At 38.0% G+C, this 12,003-nt stretch overlaps 1 protein-coding gene across 1 annotated transcript in view; it reads left to right on the forward strand.

Moving 5' to 3' along the window:
- LOC101852541 (protein disulfide-isomerase like 2-1) overlaps window positions 1-6,603 on the forward strand; it is a 39,743-nt gene extending 33,140 nt beyond the window's left edge. Inside the window, exons 11-12 of the mRNA XM_005095595.2 lie at window positions 404-513; window positions 6,335-6,603. Coding sequence (XP_005095652.1) covers window positions 404-513; window positions 6,335-6,522 — 298 coding nt within the window. The 3' untranslated portion in view covers window positions 6,523-6,603. The remainder of the gene's footprint in view (window positions 1-403; window positions 514-6,334) is intronic.
- The last annotated feature ends 5,400 nt before the right edge of the window (window positions 6,604-12,003 follow it).

Consider the following 12,003-nt stretch of genomic DNA (forward strand, 5'->3'; position numbering starts at 1 on the left):
TGTGTGTGTGTGTGTGTGTGTGTGTGTCTGTGTATTATTTATAAAGATTTATGTGTGCAGTTGCGAAGTGTGTACCCGCTATGCAATAGACGCTGTTTAACCCTACCCGTACGCCCTGGGGTCATTTTGAACCCTCAGGGTTGTATTCTTCACATTTATGAATACTTCTAGCGTAAAGATCTCTTTCAAACTTTCAGTATTTCTCCAATAATCCTTTTAACAGACTGCTATGCAAAGTGTACGGATCGGATTAATGAGTAAATTTCCTTTTTGGAAAGTGGTGGCACAGAGTTCTCCACGTCGTGTGGATACGATAGTAAAACACAACGTACGAATAGTGTAAAACACAGCATGCTTTTACCAAGAAATTATAGTTTTAACAAATTGTATTTGTTCTTCACAGAATGCTCGACTACTATCTGTTTGTACTGGACAACATTGCAATGGCTGGAAACGTTGCCATCTTGAGGGAGCTCATTCGAGGCGAGGAGGAGAAGCTGTCCGAAAAAGAAGGTTATTGAGGGTTTATTTTTTATTTGTTATTGTTATCGTTGTTGTTCAAACGTTATTATAGGCTGTTCATAAAAACAAAAAGTTCATATGATTTATAACAAACTTCTGATTCCGTTTGAGTTGGATTTGGGGGGATTTAAATTAAGCCAATATGATAACCAATCGTCGTTTTAAGCTATATCTAGATATCTATTTCTTGAAGTTGTAGGGTCATGTCTATTTAAGGCGCTTCTCCAAAGGGAAAGGGATCTCTTTCTGCCATACTAGATCTAGATACTTTCTTTCTTTTCTTTCTTTCTTGACGTTGTTAGTCCACTGGTGGATGTAGCTCTTTGCAACAACGACCTGCAGTCTGTTTTATCAGCTGTTTTTTTGTGCCCAAGTAGTACGATTCTTCTCTTTGATGTCGCCCTGCATTCTTCCATTGGTCTTCTTTTAGATTTATTTTTCCTGTTCTTGGTCTTCAATCCGTATACTTTTTTGGCAGTCTGTTTTCCTTCACTTTTCCAATGCGACCAGTCCATTTCCATTGTTGTTGTAGTGTGGGGATGTATGCCTTACTTCTGGCGCCAACATAGCTAACTTGCAGCAGAGTCGTACTATCTAACGATAATCGTTTAGTAAAACACAGAGGACAATAGATTTCTTTCTCTAAACCATATCTGTTGAGGAACAAAAACAAACTTACAAACACACAAAAACAAAACATAAAATTGTATTATAACTGTGTGTGCCTAATACCCAATGGATAAACAAAATAGGTTTCGAGTTAGTTCGTAACTTTTTTCACTGACGCACGTCTACTTTCGAATTACAAAGTTGTCTCCTCAGCCCCTAGTTTGGAGAAAGTTGATATAAACATTTTGAGGTTGACAATATCTTAAGCTTTTTCGAATGCAATTCCTTGAATATCTTGATACTCCGAATACTCCTACGATTATTTTGATCATGGTTTTAGTAACTCAAAAACGGCCAAAAATGTCAGAAAGAACTTTGTAATTCTATGGTAGCAAAATGTCTCTTCTTTCTGTTCCTTATTGAATTTTTTTTATTTTAATACCTTTTCCTACTTTTTATTGAAGTTAATTTTTATTTGTTCTTCGTCTACTGCCCTGCATGATGCATAAATGTCAGAGCCATAATAATTTGGCCAAATGAGAACATCAAACAAAGCTGACCGAACAATCACCTACATCCAAACATCTGAGCTCCTCGGTTGCGTTTATCCTTTTAGGAGGTCGAACCTTGTATGGTGTGGAATCATAATTCTGTTTATAACACCTCCTACGTTGATGCCCCCCCCCCCTCCCACATATTATATTCTTCATTTCCTCCCCGTACACACACCTTCTCTGAGATCGAGGTAAAGGTGAGGAGAGGGCTGAGAGTGGGTGTTAGGTGCCGGAAAGTTGAACGGGCGGTCATTGGAAAATAATGAAATTACCTTGAGGCTGACGGAACCATGAGGGGAGCAGGGTTTTTTTTCCCAGTGGCGTCGTGCAGGTTGAAAAGAGGGTCAGGTTTGCCGTGACCAAACTTTGAGATCGCTCAGATTATTTTATAAAATGCATAATGACTGAAAAGACAGTGAAACACGCATACAAAATGGTAACTTGAAAATATGAATACATGGATTCAAAAGAACTATAATCTTGTTATTAGCGGTACCACGTTTGAAACCAGAAAAATGAACTCGCTAGAGTCTATAGCTTTATGCATGTACATGATTTTGTCCTTCGGCTTTTACGTTCAGCAAATTTGCTGACGATTTCTTAAGAACGGTGCAACCTTTATGATGAACCATTAATGATTCAAATATTTATTTTGCTTTTAGCCCACAACAGGATGCGAAAATTCTGCATTTTGATGTGATCCCTTTCTCTTGACCATAAGCTAGGCTTCAGTAAAAAGAACAAAGGAGGGGCTTTGTGGCCTAGACGTCAAGGTGTTGGCCTCTCAATCAAAGGTCCCGTGTTCGAATCCGAGTAGCGACCGAAAAATTTATTCTCGAAAATTGTCTCCTTTCACCTCCTTTCTTGCTCTCTCGCAATGTTCTGTCGTCTGCTTTCGTCTCCTCTTTCTCCCCCCACCTCGTCACCTCCTTTTCCCCCTCTTCTGGGCTCCTGACTCTTTCTGCAGCCTTTCTACTGGTACTCCTTGGCTCCTTCTTACTGCTGTCTTTCAGCCACACCCTTGATCTTCTGGTAGGAAAGATCTACACCTAGCCTTCTCCGACAAAGGCGAACAATCTCGGAGGGCCCGTGTGCAAGTTGCGCATGTTAAAGATCCCTTGGTGGTCAAAATCGATAAGAGTAAGCTTTGGCCGCCACCCGGACAGAATCCAAAATTTCCTACCAACCGAAAAATTGTAATGTGTCCATCGCGCTCATGTGACCTTATGCAGTTGTGAGCGCCGTAAAACGCTTACCAAAAAAAAAAAGAAAAAAAGAACGAAAGCGAACGTCCAATTAGTATTCTACACGATATATTGTGGATTGAAGAACAGACATTGGAGTCTGGGCCACACCAAATTGTTAACTTGTCGACCTCATTACTCCGATCTAAATGGCGTATTGCTCGATAATTTGCACGCGCCTATGATTTCAAAAAGACTTAAGGGGAAGGGGGGGGGGGCTACACCCCCCAAACCCCCGATTCGGCTCAAAATTATGGAATTTGAGTTGTAGGCATTTTTAGCTTCCTCAGCCTCTCCTACAACTATTTCATTGCATAAGAACCCCCAAAAACCGTATTTTTCCCATACCGGGCATGTTTATCATCACCATTTCGTCATAAAGTCAATATTTTATTTTTCCTTTACCGGCCGTTTTCTCAAAACGCGACTTTTCTCTATACATTTTTTAATAACTCCACCATTTTTCATCCAATCTTCATGAAATTTTCACAGAATGAAGTGAAGATATAATGCTAAAACTTTGTCTGTTGAATTTTTTATATTTGGAATAGTTTTTTGTTGGTGGTGTCTTGAATGTGAATTTTCACGGATTTTTTTTTTGCAAACTTGAATGGTACCTCAGAAAAAAATTCATAAAAAATCTTAAAATTCGTTTAGGAAAAAAACAACAATTTTTTTAAAGATCTAATGTTTGTTAACACGCATGCAAAAAAAAAAGTAATTTCCATAAGCAGTAAGTGCGGTATTCATTACGTAAGACATGTCAACAAAATCCAATATGGCCGCCGTATCCATGGAAACGAAACATTTTCTCAAATTTGATTGCGGTTTTTAAGAATACTTACTATGCTTGTTTTATGTGTGAAAGTTGGTAAAATTCGGTCCAGTAATAAGCGAGATAGCCTTCAGGTGTAGCCCCCCCCCCCCCCCCCCCCCTAAGAAATCTCGATTTTCATTCATATGTCACCAAAATAAACAGGTGCTGTCTATATAATCGTTAGTAATCAATTGCTAATTTAACGCAACACTGCACACTTTTTATAGCAAACACATCACCTTGCGAAAGTCATAACAATAAAGGGTGTCGTTGCAGCGGCTTAGCTAGAGGTTTCCGGGGTGTGTGTGAGTGTGGGCAGGGGCGAAGCGTCTATATAATCAAATAATCACTGCTTCCCTTCCTAATTTTGAAACATTGTCACTGACAAATTCATCCATAAACGTAAACCTCTTAAATTAAATGTCAAAAGACGTTCGTAATCAACAATGAACATTATGCCTAACATTCAAAACGGTTTTACGGCCACAGAAATAGCCTCCTCACCCCTCTCGGGCCACTCTATAAGCAGTCGCAAGCTTTGATTAAGTAAGCTTAAAGTGAGGCTGGAAGAGTCCACCAATATAGTTGAAGGGAACATGTGCATAGCAGTCTAAGCTGTTTCATTGCCACATATACCCTGTTCACCCCTTGAGGGTCACAGTTAAAATCAATCTCAAGCCCTGATTATGTAAGCTAACTAACACTGGTCGAGTCTACCTCACAAATGTGAGGGGAACTAACTCCTAACAATTTCTTCACTGTTGCAAGTACTTGCTTTTTTTCCTCGACACTTTACCGTCCTATAATCAGATCGTGACCTCGATTATGACACCAGCTCCTGGCCGCGGAAGGCTAACAAAAACAGCCAAATGTAAAATTTAAAAAATGATAATTGTCATGTTCTACCAAAGAGTTAGACTCACTGGTAGATCTATAACATATAGATCTAGTACTGACGTCTCTGCTTCTTTGCTTTGTGTTTATGTATTCACATCTAAAGTTAAATTTAATTTTAGTTAGAACTGATATTTAATAAGATACTTTCCCGATTATTTTGGCGGTTGAGCATACAATATGAATTCCGGTTTTTATTTTCATTCACAATTCAGAGTCGCCGCCTCGAGTAAGATTCTTGTGTCATATCTATAGGCCATATCTGGTCCCGTTTCACTTTGATTACCCTGTCAAACAAGTCAGCCTTCGTTCCTGTGTGTGTGTGTGTGGGGGGGGGGGGGGATTGGTTAGGGTAAACCCCAAACCAGGGGTCAGCAGAGCGCTAAAATTGAAAATGCTTATACCGGCATGACACTGGGCAACCCCCACCCACAGTGCAGGTCCATAGGCGAAGGCCTCCCCCCCCCCCCCCCCACCCTACACATACATTTTAGAGCCATCTGAATCTGAAAGTAGTATAATTGGAAGTATTATGCGTCTTTGTATATTTATTATTTGTTGTCTAGGCAACGTAGTCATGGGTAGTCCTAATTAGGGCATGTCTTGTCCTTTTCGCGGGATTTTGTTTTATAGAATAAAAGAAACGCCTCAATCACCTTCTTTGAAGAAATAGTTAAGTAGTTTTAGGGCGACGTTGTTTTGGGTTTGTAAATTAATTAATCTAACCATTTCGATTAACTGAAAAAAGCAACTATGACAAATTGAAACGGGTGCGATCTTAAAGACTGTGAAGATATGAAAGAAATTTTACTCATTGTATAGGCTATATCACACTTAGAATCTAGTCAATCTTAATAAACACACTGTCACCCACTAACCCGCTGGACTGACAACAACTTAGTCTTGTGGCACACGCAGTCAGTTAAAAATGAGAAAACAGCTTAAACAAACAACAACAACAACAACAACAACAACAACAACAACAACAACAATAACAACTAACACTCAACTACCGTTCTTGTTCTAATCAAAGATCCCCGCCCAGACTGTAGTTAATTACTGATGATTATGTAGAAAACACCTTTTGATATGTGTCGCATATGCACAAATATCGAATTTTTTAAAAAGGTCTTTTGGAATTCAGAGGCGTAAGCAAAAATTCAGAGCAATTCGCCACTTAAAGTAATTAGGTCAACAAGTTGTCCATTTGATGTTGTCAGACTATAGATTCCAATTTTAAAATACTTCAACTCATTGACACAATGCAAAGGCGTTTGTTTCATTGTTTGTCTGATCTCCACACTCAGATATGGATAGATACTTTAAGAAAAATTACAGTTACAGACACAATTTTAAGAAAGCATCCCGTATTTTTCCCCAATCTTTGATCCTGGGGGAAAAATTTCAGTTGCGATGTCTTTTTGTTTTCTGTTTTTCTGTTGGTTTTGACTTTTATATATCAAGGTTTAAATGGGTATGTCCATCTACTTGGATTTATGTTTATAATTTATTTATTCTTAAAAAATTATGGAGATTATAAACTACTCGATAAAAGACAGCAATACTAGGAGAAATAGTTAAATCACTGGTTAAACAGAAGCTGTACTTTAAGGGACGTGTTTGAAGTTGTCTTCGTCTTTGAAATGTCAGTGTATTAAAACCTGTATCATCTCGTGCTCATCTAATCCTTCCAGAACTTTCCACCAAGCAACGAGAGACGTTGAAACGCCGTAAAAACGTTCTGACCTATATGCAGAGCTTGGTCAACGAGGTGAAGGAGTCTAGGAAAAAGAGGAAGGACGACACAAAAAGGAAACAGCAAGAAGAAACTTTAATCTTGGAGAACCCTAGCAAACACGACCACGTCCACACTGAGCTGTAGTCTTATTGGCATTAGTTTTTGTGAAACTCATCACATAGCGTAACTGGATGTGAGAATATTGTTACTTTCATTATACCATTAGTATCATTATTCTTATTTTATTATTGTTATTATTGGGTTAAAAAAATTAATATTATTATTATTATTATTATTATTATTATTATTATTATTATTATTATTATTATTATTATTATTATTATTATTATTATTTTTATCATCCTAATCATTATTGTTTTTATTTTTTTGCTTATTTTTTTTATTATTTTTTGCTTATTTTTTTTATTAGTTTGCTTGTTCGTTTATTTATGTATTTATTTATTTTATTTATTTACTTATATTATGTTTATGTGTTGCCATGCAAAAGATGTTTTTGGTATAAGTTTATGCTGAAGGTAGTAGCCATTTGATCAAGGATCGAATGTGTATGTGTATCATGTATTTGAATTCATGTTTGGAAATGGTAATTCATAAATGGAAATACAAACTATTGGACAGAAGTCGTCAGCGATTGTATTTTAGTGTGAAACCCGTTATAGGATACATGGTTAAACCAGTGGGTGAATGGAAACTGAATTGTACGGCGCATTTATTTGTGTTTGTCTTCCTCTTGGCGATGTCTGTGTATTAAATTCTGTATCTTAACAAAACGATCTTCTTCGTGTTTGTTATCTTGACGTTGATCTGACTGTGATTTCGTATAAGAAACGACACTGTGGTATTCAAGACACAGTGTTACCAAAATTGCAAGATAAATACATGTATTAGCGTATGTTGTGGAATAACAGGCTCTTTGCCTTGAAACCCAAAGGACATGGGTCCTATTACCTCACGAATAAGGCTTTTCTTGATTTTCCAATAAGAAATTGGTTCTGATGGCCAGAGTTCAAAGTAATCAGCGTCGCTTCAGCTTAACATCCCAGTTAGCAAAATGATGTTAACCCCTTTGTTGGCTAATGGCACGAATGGTAGGTCACTAAAATATGTATTTTTTTAACCTCGTGCCATACCACGTACGTCATGGAAGTTTGCTAAATTTGCTGCCTCTGGTGGTAGCACGTGTGCTTTGAATGCAGAAAAGCGTGTGACGGTTTTGGGATGGAGATACTTAATTTACCTCTGCCCATCAGTTTGAGGAGCCGCATAGTCTGTCGTGGGGGGGGGGTTGTCTTTGTTTTTTGGTCATGAAACATTGGCAAGTATAATGAAATACAAGACAGTCTCCTCCTTGCTGGTGAAAAGGGGCTTTATAGCACACCTCCACATCGCTGGCGTTGCGTACAAGCACCTTAAACCTGTTTGGGTATATTTTTATTTTACGCCAGAGGAAAAAACGTCGTTTTTGTTGTATTTTTTCTATCAGGAATCATAGAAAGCCAGAAAATTGTTAGCCTTGACCATGGCATTGAACTGCATTTTGGTGATGTTGAAAGGTTCATCTTTGATAGAGCTTTGGGAGGGTGTAACATTTGAAAATTCTCAAAATGTGGACTTAATTAAGCGGATTGGTTGCCACAGTGTCGACGTGATAATCGAAGGAAAAAATAAACTTGGTGTGTGAACATTATCCTGGTGTCATGGAGGTGGATATCCTTTTGGACGACGCGCCTCAGTAAAGGTCGCTGTAAGCAAAAGGCCTACGTCACTTCAAAAGCTATATTCTCCTCGGAGGCAATTTTTATTGTTTTGAGTTGAACTCCTCAGTTGTTACAATGTTCTGGTCATTGTGATTGTGAGTCAGGTAAGTTCAATGACATTGACATAGTGGTATGATAGAGTACCACAGAATCCGTTACAACAACTAGGTCAGCTACTTGAGTCCTCCATGTAACAACTTTTCACACCCCTCCCCCCTGGCATCTGTCCGAAAACGGAACATATTTACCTGGACTATTAAAAAAATTTTTGTGTTCACATCGACACAATTTAGACCATTTAGGAGGTGGGATTCTGACCCTACCGTTTAGAGCCAATGGGGGCTAAGAGAGATACACAAGCTCAGTAGATAGACCGAGATACTCGATAAAAATGTTCTCCTCACTTGTGAATCGCGTTGGATCTGGGAACAGTAACAGTATTTTTAAAAGCAGAAAAAAAAAATTCACCCGGAGAAGAGCGACTAGTCATGATATTATTGATCATGGTACTGATACACAATGCTTATTACTATGTTTCGGCAACAGACTCAGTATTATGTGATCTAAGTCAGCCTTGATTTTTTATTTAGTTAGCCATTTTCTCGCTAGTTTAAACCCTGACAGCAGATAACCCTCACTTTCTTCAATCGCGAATATCTCGACTGCTATTCAAGATAGATGCATATTTTTTTATCTCCAAAAAACAAGGTAAATAAACAAACTTTAAGATGATTGCAATAACTTTATATGATCCAACACTGACGAGCTCTTGATTCAAACGTATCGTAACACAATTTTTTTCTTGCAGATAGAATTTTGTAATTCTGTAAAGATCTTTCGGTACGCAGATAGAACAATGTAATTCTGTGCATATCTTGATAACGATTCCGAATTATCTTTCAATCTTTATAGAACAGACAGAACCTCATGCACCTAGTAACTCAAAACGGCCAAACATATCAGATAGAACTTTGCAATTCTGAGGTAGTGAGGGGCAATATCGCTTTTAAAAGCAAGTCCGGTTTTTTTTTTTTTCGAATCGTCACACTATTTTTTTTTTTTTAAATTAAACACATGTTTTGAGAACCTTAAGTGAAAAAAAAAATTGTTACTATGAAGCCAATTTCTTGTAACAAGTTTTGCCACACAAAAAAAATGTGTCTTTGGTGAACTGTGACGTAGGCTATATATGCGTATGTCAAATTTGTGGGGAATGCTCTGAACAATCCTATGTTCTAGGTGAAAGAGATAATTATAGTATTTTATATAAATTTATGAAGTACAGTTTTTAAAATTTAGCCTCAATTGTAGTGGAAAAATATGATTAAGTTAAGACAAACTAATACAAAGAGCTGTTCAAAGCATGGATGACATTGATTTACCCGTTGAGGAAATATTTGAGGATAAGTTGCGCAACGAATTTTTGACAACTCTTATTATAGTGAAAATGATATGATGTTATTTTTTATTTTTTTCCCCTTGCCCATTTATATGAGATTGACGCCATCTGATTAGTAGAAAAAAGTGCATATGATTGTGTCCAATAGTGTATTACATGCATACTTAGTATATCAATTAACTGTAATAGCGGATAGAGATTCCAGGATTATAGATGTAAGTCATTGATCTGAGAGAGGTGATAATTTTATCATTAATAGTGGTGATGAGGGATGATGAGGGATTTCGTTTAAGTACTGTTAGCGTTAGTCCTATCTTCCTCTGCTCCAATGAGTCACGAGGGACGTGGGCACCCTCTATCCCGTTCCCTACTGGAACCATCTTTACGGTCACCATGAAGTTCCGAAATGGTGGGTTCAGTCTCTCCTAAGGTGACATCGTTAGTGTTAGCCTATTCTATCGGGCCAAGACACGTGTAGAGAGGAGCTAAGTAGGAAGACAGTATAGTGGCAGGTATGTTGGGGGTATTTGTAAGCGGGTTGTAAATAGCAAGTTGGCAGATTATGATCTTTACAATTGCAGCATTCTACTCCCTGATCCTTTGCCCCTAGTAATCTTTTCGAGTCCGATTGAGCTTGGAGAGATTCTGGCGCAGGGTCCTCGAGCCCAAATCGAGAGGGCACAATTTACACAGAATATTGTATCCCCTCGCCTCAGGGGGAGCGACCTCAAACTCCCGAATCAAGTACCCTATGTCTGAGTCCTCCCAGTCTCGTCCATTATTGGTAGATCTACTTCCATTGTTATTATGTTTGTGCATTCTCATTTCTAGTTAGATTTACTTTTTTTTTTAAAATGATGAGACCAAATGCTTACCATAGGTTTAAAAGTTAATAGATCTATATTTGCCTTGTGCCGAAAGTGGGAATATATGTTAAATGAGATTATAATTTCTCTATTATTTTGGTGCTTGGGATTAGCTTTCATTCATAGTTGAATGATTTTGTCTTGAATTTTTAAAACATAAAAGCTTATTTTAATTTTGTGCGTATTGCCGTGCGTGGGGTTATCTGTATTCTGTTCTTCGTCTCACTCAGATTACCAGGTTAAACAAGTCAGCCTTCGTCCTTTCGTGAGCTTGTTGACTTCCATCAAACCTGTCAATATATTACGTAGACACCGTGAGGGGCTTCTCATTGTTCACGTTGTAAAACACCATAGAAAGCTTCAGAAGTGGAATGTGTTTTTACAGTTCAACAGCGACGGCAACAACTGTATTACATAAAGTTAAAAAAACCATGTGAACAAAATAATCTCAACCCCCTCCCACTCCCCACCCTCAAGAGTAGAGGGTGATTTGACTGAGCTCTGATTATTGAAAAGCGAGACGAAACGTAATGTTTCTGGTCTAGCTGTATCCCATACTGTAAGCTATTACACCAAGCTAAACTGTTACAACCCCCCCCCCTCTCCTCTACATTATAATAAAATACTCTTCGCAGTTCCCCTGTCCCGGGAATCGAACCCGCGCTTCCTACGTGGGACAGCACCGAAGCGCCTGACCGCTATACCACAGACAAGGAGATATGGTAAACGCGCAACAGTCTACTTTTGGAACCAGACATCGATTTAATATACCCTAATGGAAAGGCAATTCAAATACGATAAGACTAATTAAACGACTCATTGAATCATACACCGGCACCGGGTTATACATGAACAGCTCTATTTTCAAAATTGCCTTTGAATCTTAACAACGGGCATTCTCGGCAAAAGAATAACGGCATTTTGTAGTTAGACAACGTCATGTTTAGTAGGTAACTCATCAAATATTCCCATTTGACAAACAGTTGTCTCCAGAGACATATGTCAGCCATCCACCAACCTACTTTGTTCTCTCGTAGTCACTAAGAAAGTCGACTCTACTATTGTGTTAATTTCACCCTATACTTTAAGAATGGCACCATTTCATAGAAAACACAAATGTGTATGTTTGTATGCTTTTACAGCAATGAATTACATTGTCATCAAATACGTTCTCTCCGACAATAGTTACATGAACTACAGATAAAACGTACTATGTGTACCATCGCAAACCAAGATTATAATGGTGTCGTGACGCGATGGAATCAGGCTCTCGTCAACTTTTGGGCATGGTAGGGAGCCATTGGTATCATCTTAAAGCTTGTTCATTTTTCAATTTTCCAATTAAAAAAATATTCATTTATATTGAATAGAAGTTGAAATATTTGCAGATGAAGGAGGTGGGGCCACCGTGTTTGAGAGGTACAAATTAGCGTGAAAACGGCCGCCAAAGTCTACTGACTTCCAAAACGTGAGTCCTCGAAAACTGAACATTTGCATTTTGTATGCCTTTTTGTTAATGATTTTCAGTAAAATCCGCAAAGAAATAGGTTTTTAAATGGTCATAAAATGTGTTGGAAAATAA

Source organism: Aplysia californica, unplaced genomic scaffold (assembly GCF_000002075.1).
Source record: "Aplysia californica isolate F4 #8 unplaced genomic scaffold, AplCal3.0 scaffold00108, whole genome shotgun sequence".
Lineage (NCBI taxonomy): Eukaryota > Metazoa > Mollusca > Gastropoda > Aplysiida > Aplysiidae > Aplysia > Aplysia californica.